This window comes from Myxocyprinus asiaticus, chromosome 16 (genome assembly GCF_019703515.2).
Source record: "Myxocyprinus asiaticus isolate MX2 ecotype Aquarium Trade chromosome 16, UBuf_Myxa_2, whole genome shotgun sequence".
In the NCBI taxonomy this organism is placed as follows: domain Eukaryota; kingdom Metazoa; phylum Chordata; class Actinopteri; order Cypriniformes; family Catostomidae; genus Myxocyprinus; species Myxocyprinus asiaticus.
The window spans coordinates 3,230,001-3,253,620 of NC_059359.1; the positions used below are offsets into that span (position 1 = coordinate 3,230,001).

The following is a 23,620-nucleotide window of genomic DNA, read 5'->3' on the forward strand; positions in this document are numbered from 1 at the left end:
AAAAAGGTAAGGTGACCACATATGTTTTTGGAAATGCATGACATACAATAGTAGCCCTAATAAAACATAATTTATTCCAAATATTCACCATTCACTTTCAATGCATCTTTTTTTTTTTTCCCATACAATGAAAGTAAATGGTGACTGAGACTGTCAGTCCCTAACATTCTACTTAACATTTCCTGTTGGGTTCCACAGATGAAAGAAAGTTATTCAGGTTTGCAACAACATGAGGGCAAGTGCCATAATTGACAGTATTTTCAGTTTGTGATAACTATCTCTTTAAGTTACTAGAGTTATGTGTAAATGGATAGGGCAATGCTGTTAACCCTCCCCCATTAGGGGTCTTGGGCTATAGGTGTGCAAAGCTTGCACACACTTTCCGCGAGGTCAGCAGTACGAACCACTCAGGATGAGTCTAAACACTCTAAAATAGTAGACCAAACGCAGAGATTTCACCTGTTCTTGAACCACTGGTGAGGTCTCTTCATACTGCTGTATTGTCTTCTACCACCTAAAATAGGATAAACACGTCTGTGGCAAGGTCTTGCTCCATCATCTCTCTGACGTGCTGTTGCGTGTAAAATGTAAATATTGCCATGATGCTGAGGGAAGTGAAAATTCCATTCATTTCAGGGGAACTGATTTTTAACAATAATTTATAAACCTTTAAAGACAAACCTACCGTGAACTCCAAGGTTGTTAAGCGATGGTGTATGCTTCTGTTTAAGCATCAGTCCTCGTTATTTGAATTTTGTTTTTAAAAATCATGTTTAATAGCAGAATTTTCTGGTGAAGAAATACACTATCCATGACCCTGAAGGGAAACCAATCAAAATCCACCAATGAGAGAATCGCGGCCAACAATGTGCACCAAAAGAGCTCTGCAGCGACCGTCCACTCCACTGACGCATTGTGAATGACACAATCGAGTCGCTCTCCCTACACTCTCAAACTACTTATATATGTGTATATATCTTAATATTTTTCAGTATATTCCTTCTATACTTATAATAAACACATTTAAATCAATAGCTTATGCTTCATGGGATTGTGGTTCATTCCTTGATTAACAACGTTGAGTACGCAGTCTTGTATCTTTTGTCTTTTTGTCCGATTTTCAAAGACTTTTTTGCTTCAAATCAAGATTTGTAATGTTGTGATTCACCTTAGAGCTGGTTGTTTTGGTTCATGGCTTAGAACTCTTTAATGAAGGATTTTATGAAATCCCTATGGAAAAAATGAATGGGAAAAATACAACCGGAACCAAAACAGCTGAAAAAGAGAGTGGCAATGTTGCGCACTATTACTGGACTTTCAAAAGTATCTTGCTGACCAAGTAAGATCTTATAAACATGTTTATAGCTATTTACTTGAATAATAATGCATTGCCCAATTCAGAGGGTTTGTTGCCATCGTTTTGTCCAACATACCCTGAGCTTGCAGCACATTGGCAAAGCATTTATGTCTGTGTTTGCATACTTGTGTAGAGTATGTTTCTGGCCCTAAGTCGTCATGAGGGTGATGCTGCACAGAGATTTGGTGTAATCATTTTATACTGTTAGGCAAAACTACATCAAACTCTTTCCAGTGTTGCCAAATGATTGCACGCCTTACCCAAATGATGACCTCAAACTAACATTCCCTGAAGTACACTGCACAAGTTTCAAGCTCTTTAAAGTCTTCTGAAGGTAACAGCTAGCATGCACATGTTATCAGTGTCAGAGAAGGCCTAAGGGCACTGTGGATCACACCTAACGGATCTGTGCCAGACCTGAGCTGACTGCAACTCTCATCTGAAGTTGTGGTCAACTGATATATCGCAGAGGCCGATAAATCGTCCGATATTCAGACTTTTTTAAGTATCTGCATCGGCTGATACATTTTCCCATTTGGCCGATTTGTTTCTTGAGGGCACTTAGAATCGCCTGCTTACATGTGAAGAGACTGAGACATGTAAATGACCAGCCACAGTTCATTTTGTTGTTACGTGCCATTGTGTTACTGCAATAATAGACCGGTGAGCAACACAGTCTCATTTAAATGGTCCACATATCAGAGCCGCGACAGATGCATTTGAGCTCATAATGTTAAAGTGCTCATCTGTTTCATTCTCACTCTCTCTCCTCAGCAGTTCCCTGTAACTTTTAACTGTCTTGTCTAATGATAAAAAGGCAAATATCAATAAAACTAATATCATATACCATCTGCAAATATGCACATATCTCGTTTAAACAGATTTAATAAACCAACCTCACACAAATTCAGCAGATCCAGCATCCTGTGGAATCTTCTTCTAAAGTACGTATTCTAACAGTCGCTCCTCAACAGTTCCCTGTAACTTTTCTAATGATAAAAGGCAAATATCAATAAAACTTATATTATATACCATCTGCAAATATGTGCATATCTCATTTAAACAGATGTAATAAACCAACCTCACACAAATTCAGCAGATCCAGCATCCTGTGGAATCTTCCTCTAAAGTACGTATTCTAACAGTCACTCCTCAACAGTTCCCTGTAACTTTTCTAATGATAAAAGGCAAATATCAATGAAACTTCTATCATAAACCTCTGCAAATATGTGCATATCTCGTTTAAACAGATGTAATAAACAAACCTCACAAAATCCAGCATTTTAAAGTAGCACTTCACGTGTGCTATAAGTTAATGTCTTATTCACTATGCACTGTATGTACAATTGGTTTGATTCTGTATTTTTTGAGAAAATGCTATTGCTAATGTGGACATGTTATCTATGGTTGCTGGACTACTGTGTGTACTGTTATGTCCTTCTTCCTAATATATTAACAATTTCTTTATGTGCAAATAAATTACTGAAATTTGATGACTAAACAGAAATCAGAAGAAACTGCAATCTACCATCTAAAATACAATATTATTTTTGTATTCTTTTTTACAAAGTTAAAGTTTTGTGTGAAATTGAGTAAATATAGTGCTAAATAATATATAATATATAATTATTTATTTATTTATTTAGTTTTGCAATTTTATGTTTATGTTATTTACTATATTAAATTGTGTGATATATCGGCATTGTATCGGCCGATCGGCCACCCTGCTCTCTGGATATCGGCATCAGCCATTAAAAAACCCATATGGGTCGACCACTAATCTTAGGTGTTGACAACAACTCTGACATTATTGTGATGAAGAGATTTGAGAGAAAAAAAATAATAATGTTTAATGAGTTTAAAAAATAAAGTTTTCACTCCTGCAAATAAATAAATAATAATAATAATAAATAAAAAAATAAAAAATAAAGTTAGTTTTTGTTTTTCATTTCTTGGATAGTTCCTAATCCCTGTTCAAAACAATTAAAGTACAACTAGGGGTGTTCGGTCAAACGCTAGAGTCTGAAATGACCTTTGTCCAGCTGACCAAATGCCCACACCACAGTGATAAGCCACTGGGCCTAGATCCCCTACTTGAAATTAACCCTATATAGGGAACACATTTCGGACCAACCATTTTCCAGATCCTTTGAGATTCCACAAACACATAATCATTAAACTACTCAGATACTGTAACCCACAAATGTTTTAATGGGTCAACAAAGAAAGGCAGCAGCTGTTTTGTTTTACTGTCCAAACTATCCTAAAGCCAAAAATTGCTCGTCTTTCAGCCCTGTATTTTCTCCTCAAGTGCAATCATGTAAACAGTAATTTCCCCAAAAGAAAACATTGCATTTGTAGTGCTAATGTGTGGATGCAGCAGGGCTACGTGTTAATCTCCCCAGTAATAGCTCGGGTTACTAATTAGAGGGTGAATGGTCTTGTCTCTTAAAAGTGACATCACCTTCTTTCTATACAGTATATATGTGTGTGTGTTCGTGTGTGTTTCATTGAGTGAAAGGTATTTCACTCCCTTTTTGGCTTATTTCCCTTTATAATTACATCTATTACTTATAAAGCTCATGATTTATTCACTTTAGTATTAATATTAAATAAACAAATCCCAACTATCCCCAACTGGTTTGAATGACAGCTGGGGGAGCGATTCGGTCTAATCCTGCCTTCAAGTCCTTCTGGGGAGCTCCTACTTAAAGGGATAGTTCACCCAAAAATGGAAATTCTCTCATCATTTATTCACCCTCATGCCATCCCAGATGTGTATGACTTTCTTTCTTCTGCTGAACACAAATGAAGATTTTTAGAAGAATATCTCAGCTCTGTAGGTCCGTACAGTGCAAGTGAATGGTCGCCCCCCCAATAATCAAAACAAGCAAGTACAACCCCCCAAAAAAGACACTTAAAAAAAAAAGTTGTCAATAAGATTCCTGCTTTATATTCCTAGTATTCTGAAGCCGCATGATAGCTTTGTGTGAGAAAATGTAGGTTTTTATTCAAGGAAAATCTTCCTTTCTGCTGCTGCAGCTCTCAAATCTGAATCTCCATCCTGCATATTCTAACTGGCGTGTTGCATTTGCTTACAACACGCATGAGAAACAATGGTGTTGTGATGTTAATGCCAAACCTGGCGAGACGCGTCAAGGTGGCATTTTCGAATTTTAAAGGAATTTTCTGGGTTCAATACAAGTGATGCTTAATTGGCAACATTTGTAGCATAATGTTGATTACCACTCAAATAATTTTGACTCGTTCCTCGTTTATTAGAAAGAAAAAAAAAGCAAAGCAATAGTTTTGCAGTTATGGCAAAGCAATAACATTGGAAGTACTGTAAATGGGGCCAGTCCTTAAACATTAAAATACACACTGTTTCAAAAGTATAGCCACAAGACATAAACATTGTGCATTTTAACATGTTTTTAGCATGGTACAATCACTTGCTTACCTTTTCTGTGTAAAGTTATATCAAAAATTATTAACTTTGTTGTTCTGACAACGAAACGGTGGCAAACCTTGTAATCTGGTAAACACCGTAGCATTGGCAAATCCATATTTTATGACACTAATATCATGTTAACACATATAATGTTTACATCTTGTGGCTATACTTTTAAAACTGTATTTTAATGTTTATTGACTGGCCCTATTTACTTCCATTGTAAGTGTCTCACTGTAACCGTGTTTTTGCTTAATTATAAATAAACAAGGTAGAAGGGAATTATTTTTTTGTGGTAATCAACATTATGCCACAAATGCTGTAGATTGAGCTTGACTTGTATTGAACCCGCAACATTCCTTTAATGAGACTTGAGAGCACTATAGCGCACAAGTCATATGGACTATTTTTGCAGTGATTTTCTGGTCTTATTTGGCCTTATTGGACCAAGATACCAAATCAAAAGTTAGAGATCTCAATACAAGCTGTCTCATCAAATTTCTCCAAGATTAAATTATCTGAGCTATACTATCCACATTAATGTGATTGTATGTTTAAAATTTTCTGATCATTCTAAGCCTCTTAAAACTATGAAAGAGGAAGCTCTTATCCTCCATGCTGTGAAAATTGACCTACGATAGGTCTTTATTGCTCTTTCCAATTTATATTTTGTCCTGTGCTGTGCATGTACGTGCTGGTTGCATTCAGGTCACCCACATGAGAGCAATAGGTAATCAATGTAATATCACTGGTACTGGTGGGTGTTTGCGGTCATAGAGGGAAAATAGAGACCAGGATTGTTAGTGCCCCATTATAGATAGATTGATGTTACGGGGCAGGACAGCACATATAGACTTGCGCCTTCTGAGGTGTTGGGCACCATTCCCCCCTCACCCCTTGTCCCAACCCAGGAGTCAAGTTTGTTTGAACCTTTGCTGTTAAAGCAACACTTGAGAACATTTGCCAGCAAGCAGCAATGATGCAGTTAAAACGTGATTTAATTAAGTTATTTCATGTTGACTTACACATACTCAATGAAAGAACATGAATGTAGATGCTTCTAGCTACGCAAGCTCGATTTTGCATGTTGTTGCAATCCAAAATGTGTCAAAACGCAATACATAACACAATGCAAGTACGTGTTGAATTCTCAACGTTGCCACAAGAGGTGCTAAAGCAGACATAAGTGTGAACTGATCACTTCTATGGTGAGTTTTCTCTTTCAAGTCAACTACGGTTTGTTATCGGTAATGCCATAACACACATTTAGCATGTTCAACCAGACTGTGCATTGGGCAAGCGCTCGAATTTGCGTGCACGTACTTGCATAAAGTATATTTCTGGCCTAAGCCTAAAAGCGAGTTTTTCTGAGCAATATTCAATAAAGAAATTTGCACGTTGACAGGGGCCAAGAAATAAATTCAACAACTTTAATCACTTGTATCCCCCTTTTTTTTTCTGGGGAAAAAAGTGATTAAGAAAATCAAGTTAAGGTTTAACCTCCTAAATTTCCTGTATTGTAATGTAATAAGCTCTGAAATATCACTCTTGAATGGCCCTTTCTGTCCACCGGCCCTTTTCTATCACTGCAGTCTGAAAAATTATATTTCGTTGATTCTTAAAGTAGGTCAGATTACTTCTTCTTTACATGCACAGCATTTATTAAATTAGTATTTCACGTCAGAGGCTTTTTATTGGAAAGCATTTCCATATGACGAGCATTTGTTACGGCCGCAATAAGACAATATAGATTGCACTCCCATTGCAAACTTTAGAAAAATAAGGCCTTGTGCTTTTGGGTTCTGAAAGTTACAGTATGTTTTCACAGTGCAATCAACTGTTTCATCTCAAATGATTAAGCAAATTTGGATTCCTCATGATATGTCAACCTTTAGCACCACACTCAAGAGCTCTCGATGGACATGCTGGACACAGGTCAAAATTCTGTAGAGGCTCTTAGGTGACTCTCATGAAATCAAAAACATGTCCAGCTCACATTGCACCCTGAAATCTAAAGGAAAAATAAATCATTAAATATAATTATTGAATGTAAAGCATAAAGAAAATGAAGTCTATTTTGAAGCATTAATATGTTTTACATTGTGACATTAAGCACATTTCCCCACCCAAATCTTTTTTGATAAAAGTAATTTCTAATCCCTGTATGTTATGCATTATGCTCTAACAATTGAAAAATGTTTCCCCATTTTATTTTCTGACATAAAATAGCTCTAAGAAGGGAAAAAAGGGAGATGTTGAGATATGGAAACTCCAAAAACAAATTTTAAATCAAAGCTGCACTACGTAACTTTGTGCTCTCTAGCGACATCTGTGGTTGAAACTTAAAACTGCAAGCAAATTGCAGAAGAACACTTTACGTCAGTTGTGTTTCGGCACTGCTCTTCTGGCGGATGACTCTCATGATTTGAGGTTATCTGGACATCGCCTGTGTGTGATCATGACTGGGAGATATTCAGACCCGGAGTCATAACGTGCTATTTTCATATTGATATTATGTTATACAATTAAACATTTAAAACTGAAATATTACTTGCTTTGATGAAGATAAACAACACTCGTATTCACATATTTTGAATTAATGAATTTGACACTTATAGCGCTTTTCTGACACTACGCTTAAAGTGCTTTTACATAGAGAACAGGGGTCTCAATCACCACCGGTTACCAGTATATTTTAATATGAATATTCAAGTGTTTTATCTACTGTTAATGTTTGTATTGTACTACACTTATTCATTTAAAAGGTGAAACTTGTGGTATGGCTGATACGAGTTCAATGGAAGACTTTATTTTTTTTAAATATTATATTGTGCAGCCTCAGTTGATAATGCAAGTGAACTGTAATACTACAATAGTATGTCTGTGCAATGCTCACAATAACACCGTAAACTAAAAACATAAAACAAGGATTCAATAATGATGGGGATAAAATATACTTTATTAAACATGAAAATAATATGCTTAAATTACAAGCAGTCAATTTCAGAAGTCATACATAAACATGTCACAGTAACTTCACCGGACAACGTAGATACATCGTGATTGGTTAACACACGAGTAATGTTTGACACATACAAGCATGACAACCAATATAAGCTTCAACAACCCTACCAGACAACATATCCAAGCATTATAGCATGTAAACAACTTCCCCAAACGTATAACAGATAAATATCCATCCAGACTGCAGCGATGCTGTCCTGAACTGTGAGTGTGACTGACAGAACTGAACGTAGTTTATCCGGCCGTAACACGTGACGGTTGGTACTTCTTTTCTGTGTTTACGGACATGACACAGTGACGTAAGGATGAACATCATAAGACAAAAATTTTGCACCAAATCCAACCCGACAGCTCAAAATACAAGTATTGAATCAAGGTACGGTAAGAACATTGTTTTGAAAACTGATATTTATGTACTCAGTCAATAATGACAGTTTGTTAATTTTTAACTAAAAAATCTTAGTGCAGCTTGCAACTAATATCATATTATGGTAAACATAAATAAAAAAAAAGAAATGCTATAGTATAATAGATGGCACTATCTATAAAAAATCCCAATAAGACCCCTGGAGTTCGCGAGTTCGAAACCAGTGCAGGCTGAGTGACTCCAGCCAGGTCTCCTAAGCAACCAAATTGGCCCGGTTGCTAGGGAGGGTAGAGTCACATGGGTTAACCTCCTCGTGGTCCCTATAATGTGGTTCTCGCTCTCGGTGGAACACATGGTGAGTTGTGCGTGGATGCCGCGGAGAATAGCGTGAAGCCTCCACACGTGCTATGTCTCCGCGGTAACGAGCTCAACAAGCCACGCGATAAGATGTGCGGATTGACTGTCTCAGACACGGAGGCAACTGAGATTCGTCCTCAGCCACCCGGATTGAGGCGAGTCACTACACCACCACGAGTACTTAGAGCGCATTGGGAATTGGGCATTCCAAATTGGGGAGAAAAAGGGGAGAGAAAAAAAATCCTAATAAGAAAACGTATTAGTACAATTCCATTGTTGTACCATTGCCATATGGCAAAAAAGCTGTTTTTTTTTTTCAGCTGTATTTGTTACAGTTAATGTCTTGAGTCTAGAGAGTAGGTTATAACCACTATGGAACATTTTTAATGCTTTTCATAGAAAATGTCTGCAGTGACATTGGACATGCAATCGGTAATGTATTTAATGGTTTAATAATTTGATTAGTATCTAAAAACCTACAGTAAGTGCATGATAACTACTGGGCTACTATGTAATATATTTGGCAACTTCCCAGCTCCATGGTTTGTCAGACACATATTATGATATTGTCAATAATCATCACAATCGACACCGGGGTGTTTGTCAGATATCGTCGATATCCGATTACATCGTCGCCCAGCCCTATTGTAGTATGGAAAAACTGTGCAATATGGCAAAGTTCAAATTTTCTGTACAACTAGATAAAGATAAAGTTGATCAGTTAAAAACAACATCTAATTAAATGATCAAAGTTGCAGCAAAAAAAAAAAAAAAAAACACGATGTAGAAGAAACACCAAAATGTGTTTAATAGAGCAATTTGTGGAGTACTTCATCCAGTGTCTCTCCCGTAAGGTTGACCCCAGGAGACAAATATCAAATGAGGCTTAAAAACAGCATATTATTGGTTGCTTTAAAGACTGCCCTTTTATTTCCAACAACACATTATGTTTTAGCTTTTTCTGAAAGGTGAGAATGTGAAAGAAAATAAATGGTTGCCATATAGCTACACCGTTTTTGACAGGTTTTATAACAATCATCCTCTTTGTGTTAGAGAGTTAGTTGCTTTACACTAGAGAAATTTATAGCAGCTTTATCAGACCACTGTAGCATGAATCACCAAACCAAGGCTGTTTTATGACATAACTGACAGAAAATTAGGGTATGATGGCTTTGACGAGGACCATTTATGTGTTAACGCCTTCACACAAAACCTCTTAAAGGGTGCATATCATGGAAAACAAGACTTCAAAGTACAATGCAGACATATTTTAACACTCCCAATGCAAAACTCCACATTTTCATAAATTCTGGGTGCAAATGGGGGAAAATATACCCCCCGACTGATGACGATGTGAACTACACTGGTATGATAACCAGGCCTTAACCACCATAGACATTGAAATTTGCCAGATTTCATGAATTTCTTCCGGTCATTTGTGTATCTGACTACCTCCACGTGTGGTTTTCAATGATCACAAAACATTTTGGCCACCGTTTACACCTGCACTGTCCACTTTTGATTGAATCACCCAACACCGTTGCTAATACCAGGTGTAAATGGGCCAACTAGACTTCACAAAGCCCCTTAATGGACACCCAGCCCCTCGTCTACAATTTGATGTTTGTCCAGTCACCCTGCCTCAAAGTCTCCGGCAATCCACTCACTCACATTTATCACGTTTGAATGACAATAGAAGCACACCAAGACAGTTAAGTGTCCACCTCATAATTTGGAGTGGATTTAGGGGTGTTATGGTTAAAAAGCGTCCCTTGTGACCTGCCTGTGGCCCGTGTGCCATTTAAACCCCCCACGCCCATCATACATCAACTGCATAATGGCACTCAAGACCTCGCCATGGTAAAAAGATATATGCTACTTCTGCCAGTGTGTTTGTCTCTGTTGAATTTTATTGTGGTGACTTTTCTTTCACCCTGTTTTTCTTACTAATGAGCCTTGGCATTCAGTCCTGCCTCTTATCTCTAGAGCCAGAGGGGTCTATTGTCTGGGATGATAAATAATGCAGGAGTTCGTCTATGATGGACGTCCTGAGCCTTTTGTAGTTCTAAATCGGAGTTAAACATGGGACATTTTTTAGTAACTGGGCGGGACAGACACATTCTTAACTATATGCGGATGCTTTTAATTAACGGCAGAAGTTTTATCGACTAGATGCAAAAACGTTCTTTTCACATTTATTGCAGGGTCAATGACATGACGGGAAGCTATTAAAGGTGATAGTTCACCAAGAAATGCATTGCATCTGAATATCCATACACAAAAGTAAATGTTAGGCAGAATGTTAGTCTTTCAGCCTCCATTCAATTTCATTCAGCCTGATCTTAATCAAAAGCAGATTTGTTTTAAAATATTATTAATATGGAAAAACAGTACATGCAAAATGGGTTAAGATTTGTAAACTTCATTACGTGGACGCGTCCCATTTGGGGTTTTTTCTTACTTTGCGGGAAGTCTTCAGTAGATAGAGCTTAGATACAGCTTGACAGAGAACATCTGGTTTCTTTTTGACCTTGTTGGACGGCTGGTTTCTGCTCTCCTGCAGGCAAACGGGCTGCTAACCAGCTTCATTGAGGCGCATAGAAATACCAACATGAAAGTCAGTGAGATCAGAGAAGGTGGGATTAGCAGGGGTTAATTACAAGCCACTGAGTTTAGGAAAGTCCGGCTGTTATTTCCAGCACAGTTCTCACAAGAGACAGAGGGTCAGAGCCAAAGTTGCATGTCACTAATTCGCCTCTTTAGAGAACATTGAGGGTAATTGTAGAGGAGCAAATGCTTTGGGTGATGGTGTGAATGTGTGAAACAACTGTATGGTGATAAAATACGTAGAACCATTACAGTTCAACTCTGAGTAGCTGTGGATTAGTGTTTCCTGCAACACTATTCAAAACTGCAGCACTATAGTAAAAACCATAGGTACATTATATAAATATGTATATAGGAATTGAGTTGTGTGCTGTCCATTTCACAAATGAATCGCTTTGTTCAGTTCTTGAAAATGAATCAGTCTTAATCAAACACAGGAGTCATTGGTCTGACTTGTGGATGGAATCTATGCAAAATGAGCCGAGAACTTTAATTGATTTTGTGTACTTTCTGAAAGCAATGTTAAAACTGCAAATTTGTAATGGTATTAAAACTTAAGTCATATGTTTTTAAAAAACATGTCAGCAACAGGTTTTTGATGTAATAAGTGGTATTTTAATTTTTTAAAAAATAGTAGTATAAAAATGTATTTGAGATAAACTATCATTAGTGTTTACAAAGTTGTTATGCCCAGTTAATTATTTAGTAAACGTTACTGTGCATAGAACTTTCCAGCGTTTTATTCCATCAGTCAGTCAATCTAACAGAGATGTATGTTTAATTTAAGCTACCGTTCAGCTATTAATAGCCCTGTTTCCAACTTACACATGTGGGCCTTGCATTCAAATACTTGTCACACTGGTTTGGAAAGATCTATATTACTGTGGTAATGCATCTAGAAGCCAATAATTGCCTTCGGTGCAGAGAGATGCAGATAATAGTGTTTGATAATGGACTATTCCAAAACGTACTACTGTGTGATCCTTTGTGCACCATGGTGTGATTACAGAATAGCCTACTGCTTGATGTTTTATTATATTAAGTAATATGCAACTCACACTGTATTAGATACGGACTAATAGGCCTGTGCAATATATGTCAAATTTTCCGCATTTATTTGTGATGATTTTGCTGGCCATCTAAAATTAAGTGTTGTTGGAAAATGTAAATTGTGAATATTGAGATGATTTTAATGCGCTTTTCATTTGGTCATTACGCTTCCAGAAGTTGTTTCCTATTTATTTAATGAAAAACAGCAAAAATTTTAGTTCTTGCTTGAAACATTTTGGATCTACTTGGCAACATTGGCTGTTTGGTTGAAATGACTGCTACTCTGATTAAAAAACAAAAATAACTTTTTAAGCCATTTCAGAGCAAAACATAAATATATATATTTAATATAGTAAAAAAACTATAAAATATCGAGATATAGTTGCTTTAGCTATATCACCCAGCTCTACTTGCAGCACAAGTAACGTTCACTGAGTTTGGACACTCCAGACCCGCCGTGTCTCACCTCGTTCTGAAAGTCCCTAAATCCACTCCCATCTCAAGCTCAACACCTGTTCAGAATTCTTTCCCGGAATTTTCCCAAACAATGGCTGTTTTTCCCAGACTGTCTGACATCTGGAAAATGTTGCAGTTCCCCTCTTGAAGGGGATTTATTGCAGAAGGCTTCAGAGGGGGTGGAAGTACATGCAAGTTGCTGTACTTGTAAGATAGAAAGTCATGTTGAATAAGTGCATGAGGTCCCTCTCTTATTTTTGTATTTATTTTTTTTTTTTTTCATGTATTCGAGTCTAAATGTTAAAATAGAGATGGCACTTTAGTAATGCACACCTGTTTTTGCATTCTAGACCAGTTAATAACCTTTTCTCACAATTAAACTGGCAAACAAATGACATTTCCGTAATCATTCCATTTGACTAGGTCAGCAGTTTAAAAGCTGTTTATTGTTGTCTGTATCCTGCGAGGGGGTACAAAAATAGCACTTTAATGAGTCATGATTTGAATATCTTTTCTTGCAGCCAATCATGCAGTCAAAACTGTTTAAATCTAAAATTCTTACTTTACAATAATATCCCTTGTGTTTTTATGCTGTCCTCATATTCTGTTAAATGCAGGTATCGATACAGATTTCTTGCTTTGATTTTATTCTGATTCACAAGCTCTTAATTTGATTACGATTTTGATAACATTTTATACAAATTGTGATTCAAGTATATTTCAATTACAATGTCCATTTTTCTAACATACGAAAGAAATTATCTCTCAGCTAATGCTATATTATGCAAATATTAATAAAAAAAAATTAACAATATATTAATCTATGTGGTTCAATTGCTATTTATTTAACAGATACAATAATTAACTCAACCAACACTGAAGTTAACTTTAAAGTAAAAGGGTTGATCTTGCATTTTATAAGAATTAATTCCAGTATATTCAAATGAAGATTGCAATTAATCAGAAAATCGATATCTTTACTCAGTCCTAAACAACATAGTGGTTTACACCACATTACATACAGTGAATAGTCCTGCAGTTTTATAAGAATTGTGTGTGTTTTTATAGGCTGATTTCAGGACTTTTAAAATATGGACGCATTATTTATTGAAGCCCTCAAGAAATGCAAATGTGGCATGTGGGTTAAGCTAATGCTTATAGTGCAAGGCCATTACTGTTTCAGTCTGAATGCACATGGTCACATTTCCTTTAATAGACTTTCTAAATACGTAAAATCCCACATGCGTACAGCCTGACATTTTAACTTGAATCCAGAGTTCACAGTGTGCGACATGTATTTGACACCTTAGTTTGGCGCTAAATGCACAGAATTGGTGCAGGACGGCATCTGTAAAGTAAACCATTATTTAGGACTTGGTCAATGGGCAAGCGCTGTGCTCAGCTGAAGTAAGCTCAGTCCATGCATGAGGTAATGGCACTGCCTGTGGCCCCAGACGTGAATTTCTGCCAACACATAAAAAGCTACAGGGACCTCTATCCTTGTGGCCATATGGCCTATGTCTTGGGAGTTGGGCTCTCCCTTGAGAAATGCTAAAAAGACTCAACTGAGTTTACCTTTTTTGTTTTCACAGGGTTGTAGATATAGAGGAAAAAGGACAGGACATTTGTCTTTCGAAATCTGAAGTGCCCCGGTGCCAGCAGTATAGGTCAACCCAACCGGAACACTGCAGAACAATAGAGACCCAACCCAGAGAATGTCCTAGAGATGGCTATCAAAAAGCAAATAATCAAGCTCATTAGCTGCCTTCCTCCAAGACAACCATCCCTGAAAGGATTAACAGAAAAAGGAAGTTAGAAGGAGTGAAACAAGAGAGGGGAAAAGGAGAAACTTATTCCAAGTGAATGCTGACTGCCATTTCTGCTGCTTTGTGGTGAGGAGAACATCTCATTTGGGAGTGATTTTGGATTGCGGGAAAAGGATTACCCTATGCCCTGCCCGTTTATCCAAATGCCTGTATAAATGTATAAATATTCCATGGAGATATTGATTTGTCCCTTTTCCAAAAGTGCCTAACAAAGAGACAAAATATAGCAAAGCCCAGCATCCAACTCTCCCACTTAAACCTCTCAGATTGATACCTCAATCTTGGAATGCCTCAAAAACTATTTTTATAAGAGTCCTATAAATGGATCCCTGACAGTCCCCAACGTCTATATCCTGCGAGTATTCTAAGATACATCAGATCTTGAAGCTGTATTGGACTAGTAATTTCCCAAAGGATTGCTTTAACCAAGGCCTCTCTTGTATTTTGTGGTAGGCCAAGGCAGCTGCTGTCCATTCTGTTTGGATGCATTTTTCCAGAATTCCAAAATGAAGCCCTTAACACCAATTGGTTCACCCTCTCCGCTGCGGCTCCTCAACAAGGGGCCAGATTACCTGCGTAGGCAAATGGATGCAGGAAGCAGGGGTCGCTCCATCAGTGCAGTGGAGCGTCTTGAAGCCGACAAGGCGAAGTATGTCAAGAGTCAACAGGTCATCAATACCAAGCAAGAGCCCGTGTTGGTGCCCTGTGCCACCCCTCCACCCTTGCCCCGTCGCAACTTCACAGTGTCTAGTCCCTCAACTCCTGTTCTACCTCCCCGAAGACCCTCTGTCCCTTTCTCTTCACTGGTTTTCTCAAGAGATGAGAATGAGGATGACTCCAAGAAGGAGAACTGTCAAAACGAGACTGTTGTAGAAACACACAATCGCAACAATGCAACTAAGCCACCCGCACCGTCTCATAGAACCCCAACAACTACACCATTAGTCGCCCCACACAGTGCGCCAATAATGCGTAGGAGCAATGGCAAACGCATGCTACGTCCAGACTCCCTGATCATATATAGACAGAAAAAAGAATGCAAGAGTCCCAGCAGTTGTGGCAGAAACGTCAACATGGAGGCCAAGGGCTACAGTTTTGTAAGAAGACTCTTCCAAAGTTCTATGCGTGAGAAGAGCAATGGGAGCGACTCAGCTCAAAAAATGGTGATAAATGAGGAAAAGGGGTCCTCCTCTCGAGATGGGGACTCTCGAATGTCCTGGTCCAATGACAAAGACACTGTTGATGGGGGAAATGGGACCAGGAGATCGAGTAGATCTGAACGCGAGGACTCAATGGCGGAGCCTCACAATGACAACACTGGATTTGTGGAGAAGCAATCGAAGAACAGCATGATTAACTGTGTACGAAACAGTGTGGGTAACTGTAATAATAATGATATGGACCCATGGAAGCCTGTTATACCTCGAATGCGGTCCGATTTGAAACGTTCCAAGTCGGACTTACGACTTCGCTGCTCGCTTGCAATGTCCGAGCAAGAGCGGTTCTTCGACTTCTGTGGATTGGACTTTGATATGGTGGAAAGGCTTGGACCAGAGAAATTTCTAGCAGGGGCCAGTTCAGTTGACACACTCTCACTTCTATTGAGGAGCGTTGGAGGTGGAGGAGGCTCGGAGCCCAGTGAGTTTTCTCGACACTCCGGTGAAGGGCTGTTCCAGGAGGAGCTAACAGAGCAGATCCCGACAGGTGTGTCCATTATTGAGAGAAATGCGCGTGTTATAAAGTGGCTCTATGGTTGCAGGAATGCAGCCCAGGAAGGCCCCAAAGAGTCCACTGTTTGATTACCCTGGTAACAGAAACAAAAGACTTTTATTCTGGACTGTTGCCTGGAGCAGTGTTCCAATACGACACTTATGACAGATTATGTTGTATTTATTTAATGTGGAAGAATTGTATTTATTCAGCTTTTCACAGCCAGCACAAGCTAATTTTCTCATGTTTAAGGTGAAGTGTGTAAATCCAAACAGAATTGCAAAAATTATGACTTTTTAATCAGATTTCATAAACACTCCCCCTTCTTCCATTGGCCAAACAGATAGCCCTGCCCCAAACTCACACTATTGGTTGAGCCAATCTTGCTGTGTCGGGCTGGTCAAGATGCTCAAACAAACAGCCATTTTTTTTTATAGCGCCACAGAGTCACAGTGTTTACAGTTTTCAGGGGAATCAACCTACTAATAGCATACTTTATGTTGTCTCTGCATATTAAGCTGGGATATGAGAAAGTATTTTGCCAATGAAAAAAATTACACAATTCACAGTTCAGTCACAGATAAAGCTGTATATTGACATCTTCATTACCTACACTGTCTTTGTAGTGATGTAATTTCCTGTTTTCTGTATATAGAAAAACATATATAAGACCGTCCTGTTACTTTTGTTCAGAAACATGTGTTATTTGCTAAACATAACTGTAAGAATATCTCAGTCGATGAATAATTTAAACCTGAAAACCACTAAGCTTTTCTGCGGGGCTGGGAAACTGATGCATAAGTACTAAATGAACCATGTGTACCTCATTTCCCGACTGTCCCAGTTTAGTTTGTGTGTTGGCTTTTTTTCCTTAAACGCAGGCGTTGGAACAAACACACAGAGCACCCCTGTGGGGATATTAATGCACTGAATTGAAAAAAGAAAGAGAGATGGAGAGAGAGAGAGCTATATACTGTACAAAAAACTTATTTTAAACACTGAGTGAATGCAAATGAGTATGCAGGGCGTTAAGAGCAACCTAAATGACTTTTATTTGTCTTAAGCCAAAGATATGACTGTATACTGCTGTACACTGGCTCTGTTCCAAACCTCAGTGAGCTGTCTCACTGTTTACTGTCTATAGACAGCTGCATTCTAAGGCAGCATCCTAACTGAAATGGAACATCATTAGGATGTGAACTGAAACGCTCTACTGTACACAGGCAGCAAGAAACTGTTATTAATCTCTCAGGAACGCCGCACTAGATACAAAAGAGTCTGACATTAGCATGTTGCTAAGCTAACAACTTGATAGTCTAATAAAAACAAAGAAATAAGTGACACAGAAATATTGGGTGAAATAGTCTGCTGTTAATTAGATGGACTTATTTTTCACCAATACTTTCCAGTTCTGAGTAAACTTTTAAATATTGGATTACATTTTTTACTGAGATAGTCATAGGGATAGCCTTGGGCGTGAGATTAGAAGCAAAGTTGCCTTAGATTTTGGTCCCACATGTGGTGTCTTCACAACATAACAACATAACTTCACTGCCAACAGTTTAGAACAACCTTTGCGTCTAAAAATGTCTACATGCAGCATAGGCAGTCGGCTTATTAGTGTTTGGAACAGAGACACTGTTTTGTCCCTCATGGAAATTCTTAGTTTCATTCCCATGTTTAATTATTACATAAATGGTCTTTATCTTAATTATTGTGATGATAAATAATGGTCGTTTGCACGTTTGTCTTGAGGAAACTCCTTTGGCGACACATTCTTCCATATGTACTTGATAATAACACTTATGTGTTTCATTCACAAAAGTAAACAGCTTAGCAAAGTAGGGGACATAATGGCAGACAGACACTCCTGATGTAGAAAACAGTGATCTGTTCCCAAACTGAAGGAGACCTTTGACAGTTCCTCCCAACTAAACTCATGAATCAGTCACTGATTTCCTTTTGTCGTAATGAATCCTGCCTGATTGGAGGCGTTAATAAGTCTCTATGATCCCACTGATAAGTGAAGCAGAGGTCCACTGTGGTATGTACAGGCCAGACTGAGGCTGCAGACAAAGATGTACAAATGCGATACGCAATCTTTCCATTAGAAATTCCTGAACCTTTTTTGTGTGTTGTGATTTGTGTGTGTGACTCATCCCCAATGTCAAAGAAGCATCAAGTCTTCCAAAGCACCCGAAATCTCTCTTGCATGTTTGCAATCCTGTCGTAAATGTTTCTATAAAGAAGACATTTAGATTTCAATCCAAAGAGATATTGTACAGAAAATCCAAATAAAGTCATATTTCTGAAAGACTGTAACCTTGTGTATATGTGTGTGTGTGTTGTTATTTTAGCTTATTTGGTTATGTTAGATAACAGCCAGGGTTCCCAAAGTCATGAAAAACCTGGAAATATCAGGGAATTTTAAAATGATGATTTCCAGGCCTGGAAACGTCATAGAAGTGAACAAAATCCTAAAGCATCATGAAAAAGAAAATGGACATTTCTGCAAGTGGGTTTTCTAGTTATATTCAACTGTGCAATATTGAATTGGTTACAAATGGCTCTTTATAAGTGCAATCTCTTTAAAATATTTTTTAAAAATCTTTATCCGGTAATCATAAACAACCATAATGGTTTCTCATTTCTCTCACACTTTAAAAAGTTATGTAAATGTATTGATCAAAAGTGTAGGAACACTATAGATGGTGTATATGGAAATAAAATGATGGTACTATATCATTCTTCTATGCTGTAATTCACAATTCTGTAAATCAGACGTACATGCTAGCACAGATCTTATAATTACACACGTGTCAGTCCTACACACCTTTTCTTGTCGTAAATGTTGTTATAACAACACATACTCAGCTGCTAAATAATGTCCAACAGCTCCTCGTGTGATTGCTGGTTTGTAACAGATGAGTCACACGGCAGTAAAGTCCTGCGATTTGATTGACTTATTCCAGCACAAAGACTTAAGCAGGGTTGAGAAAAAGTCAGAATTTAATGGGTCATTATTTACCTCCCCTCATGTTGGATCCAAACAGGGCTGCACAGTAAAAAATGTTCATAATTTTTAGAGTAAAAGAATGTAAAAATGCTACAGTAAAAAAGCGTTATTTGATTAACAAGTAGTTACCTTAACATAGTATGTAAAAAAAATTCTAATATATTTAACAAGATAAAATATTGTAAAAATGATTTGTTTTAGATGTAAAAATGTTTACCATTTAATTAACTGTAAAACTGTATATTATGTTTAACAAGAGAATACAGTGATTCACAATACATTTTAAAGTGAAGAGCAGACTTTTAGAGTTCCAGAAGGTTCGTATAATTTAATAATATAAACAGTTGTGAACCGTAAAATATACGGGCATCAAAATTACATTTCGTGAAGCCTGAAACATGGTAAATTTTATTTATTTATTTATTTATTTATTTATTTATTTATTTATTTATTTATTTTTTTTTTTTTACAGTGTATTTCTGTAAGTTTTACAGGCAATGTTTTGTGTAGTTTAACACAAGTTTGGCAGTAAAACTAAGAATTACATAATTAATTGTGATCAATTATGTCTATTAATTCCCTGAATATTTTTCCACCATGGTCCATTACATAAAAATGTATTTATTAAATATAATGATTAACAGACATAAATATTTATAAAAATAACTATATATATATATTACTGTGTGTGTGTGTGTGTGTGTGTGTGTGTGTGTGTGTGTGTGTGTGATTATTATATGTTTATATAGATAATCAAACATCGATTAACCCTGTAATGCCGTTTGTATCAAATATGAATCACAACATTTGACAGCTCCTGTTTCAATCTCTGTTCAAGCTGACGAGCCAAACAACCTATAGTATGTACGTTTTTCATGTTTATGGCACCATCTAGTGGTTATTAGTGAAAAAAAGTGGTTTCAATGTTTATATCGATCTATTTAATATGGCGGCGGACTGACGCGATAAGTGACTCTTATGTTGGGATAAATGACAGCTTATTTTAATAAAGTAAAAGTGACAGTAATGATTATATTGTTACTGATATTTTAAAATGCGTATTTGCTGAATATAAACCACTTGTGCTTGGTTCAAACCTTGTATATTATTTTATTGAAAACACCCTTTGAAATCCATGTATCAAATATACAACAGGCTTTTGAGAAATATCTGTCAATCACCATTACATTACATTCATGCCCACCACAAAAAATAAATAAATAAAATAAATAAAAACATTTGTGTATAAGATATATTTAAAGTGTGAACTAATATTTCTGTGTATTTTCATATATGCAGTCTGCTCTGTCATTATAAAGATCTCATTATTTTACATCACAAGCTATTATGATGTCATCTAACCATAAGATCCTGAGAGCCAGCGAAAGATTTTTTACAATTTCCCTTTTTTAAATATCAATTTAGTGTTTGGTGCATAAAATACATATGATAAAAATTATTTATTGAAAAAAGAATATTTTATCCATATTGTATTTGATGTGATACATTTCAATCCATATTTATAGATCAAGGAGAGGAAGCTGTCATGGCCAAACTCACAAAGTTGGTATCTCTGAAAAGCATTAATCGTAATTTATTTGAATTTCATTCCATTTTAAATCTACTTCTTAAATTCTAAATTACAGTTCTGCATCAAGAGATTCAGGAATTGAACTGGAATTTAAAAAGCATTCTCAATTAAATTCTGAATGAAAACGGCCCTGGTTTCAAGTGCCTGTTATTCTTAAAGTATTTACACAACATGTAAAGCACTTGAGTGTGATGTATCAGGCCTCATTTGAAACTAACAAAAATAACTATAAGCCTCTGTTTTGCCTCGGTGGTCAGGTTACCCTCTTCCTCCCCCACCTCACCCTTTCCACTCTTCCTTCACTACATACACATATGTGAATGAAACAGCAGCCCTCTTCCTGACACTCAAACCCTGCGGCTCGGCCTGCTGTGACATCCTGTTTTTGGTTCTATTCGTAGTTTTTTCACACGTTTGGTTATCAAACAGCTCCTCTCCTCCCTTGGCCTCTCCCACGCAAACAGACAGCACCATCGCGCAGCTGGTCAGGAGGGATCGGGCACTGAGGGGGTAGACATGTTTGCAGTCTTGATCTCTGTCCTGCCCAACTTAATCTTGAAGTATGATGTAAGGAGTGTATTTGAGTAATTGACACATAACATATTCGTTGACTTATATTTTTTATCAATACTGAAACTTTGGTTAAAGTTGACATGAAGCTTTTGCTTTTTTCTAATGAGAGTCTACGGGAGTAATATGTGTTTGTGTTGTGTTCGTTTGTGCTAACACCTTTTGTATTCCTGGTTACAAATGACCGGCCCACTACGATTGTTAATAAATCTCTCATATTGCATATGTTATCCCAAGATATTGCATTAGATCGTTTTGTCAACTTCTTTTTTAGTAATTATGACTTTTTTTTAAATATTTTAAACAATATATATAATTTTGATTGATAGAAGGATTCATTTGAGCTGTGCTTATACTGAGGGCACTCCCTGCAGAAAAAATAAAATAATAATAATAATGTAATAAATTAATAACAACTTGCTTGATCAAAACAAAATCAGAGTTGGTAAAAACTAGAGCTGTCAGAATTAACGTTTTAAAGCATGCGATTAATTAAAAAAGTAAAACGAGTTAATTTTTCTTAATCGCAATTAACGCATTTACCGTTAATACAGCATAAACACTGGTGTGAAGGGCAGAATCTTTGTAATGTGTCCACCCGGAGTCATTACACTGACGCACATGCCACAAACAGACACACAACAGTGCCAGAGCCCTTTTACCAGCCTATAAGCTTAGCATAAAATAGCATAACTACGACAGCGATGCTGTCGTAACACGCTAGTTGACTATTTTGATCTCTCCTATGATAGAGCCACAGAGGTTGTTATCTTAGTAAATACATAAATATCTGACAACGCTTCCCTGTCAGAGATAAAATGATGGAGAAAGGAGCTCTTAGCGCTATTTGATGTACAAAACAAGGCCATATGGGACTTGTGATAGAAATCAAGTATTGTTCAGCCTAAAGAGCATTTAAATTACCACAGCAGCACACAAAATCTTAACTATCACCAAAATGCAGAATGAGACATTTTTGTCTGCAATCGCTCTTCATGGTGAGTTCAAAGTTGCACTCAACGCTGGCGCTGATGCAAATCATGAACGCAGCTTTATGATTGCTGTAACAAAGCGGATAGCCACAGTCTACTGGCAGATTAATATTGTAGAGGATTTGATTTTAGGAGATTTAATGGCCATTGCAATGAATATGCAACCTATGTGGGGACTAGTACTTTAAATTTGTTCACTTAGACTTTGGGAAACGTTTTATGAGACTTGAACTAGTGCTATTTTAGTGCATTTCTATCTTTATACTGTGGAAGGCCTTGTTTGGAAAATGTTAATAAAACATTATATTACTAAATATTCTTTCCTAAGATAGAAATAAATGCATTTTGACAAGAAAAGAAGTATATGTGTCAAATTTCAGCACTTTCAAAATCTGCTATTAATCACGATAAACTACAAAACATTATGCGATTCATTGCGAAAAATTTAATTGGCTGACAGCACTAGTAAAAACATAATAAAGACAAGATAGCCATGTGTTATATATCGCTGAAAAGGTCTCAATTAGTATAATGCAAATCTGTTTCATTGCAGTGAATTTTAGTGTACGATATTCCCACTGACACACAAAAATATAATAAACAGCATTGTCTTTTTGTCACAAATTCCCTTATTACTTCCTGAAACATAACATAGATAATGACATAGCTAACTTACAGCAGACTATCCCGATTCAAACGAGCCCAAACACAACATAATATGATAAGTAGATCTTGAAATATCCCTCTAAGTGTGTACATGGAAAGATGATGCACAAAAGGGTGCTCAACACACATTGTGTGTGTGTGTGTGTGTGTGTGTGTGTGTGTGTGTGTGTGTGTGTGTGTGTGTACATGTACGAAGACTTCGTGCGTGCAAACGCACATCCACATATGTGCTCATCTAAAGGATTGTGATGCTCCTGAACACTTAATATTTCTGTATTTTGTAGTTTAATCCATTCATTTCCAATGGCCGGTCACCTTAGGCCGGAAACACAGGTGGTGTAACAAAGTGAAATAAAACCAATAAAATTTTATGAAAATTATCTAAAAACAATTTGTGTATTCAGATGCACTTGGTGAACAAAGTCATGAAATAAACGACAGTTTTCAGAAGAAAAGATAAGTCAATCGGTCAGTTTTGACTGGAATACAATATAAGGGTTAAATGCAGAATTTTATAGAAATTATACAAAAATATGGAACAAAAATGTCCCCAGGTCACTAAATACTGACAAGAGGTACT

General features: G+C 37.0%; 1 protein-coding gene across 1 annotated transcript in view; it reads left to right on the top strand.

The window, feature by feature from the left end:
• The window catches only part of LOC127454305 (protein FAM110B-like), a 20,149-nt gene extending 1,639 nt beyond the window's left edge, over nucleotides 1-18,510 (top strand). Inside the window, exon 2 of the mRNA XM_051721415.1 lies at nucleotides 14,262-18,510. Within this exon, the coding sequence (XP_051577375.1) occupies nucleotides 15,002-16,294 (1,293 nt within the window). The 5' untranslated portion in view covers nucleotides 14,262-15,001 and the 3' untranslated portion in view covers nucleotides 16,295-18,510. The remainder of the gene's footprint in view (nucleotides 1-14,261) is intronic.
• The last annotated feature ends 5,110 nt before the right edge of the window (nucleotides 18,511-23,620 follow it).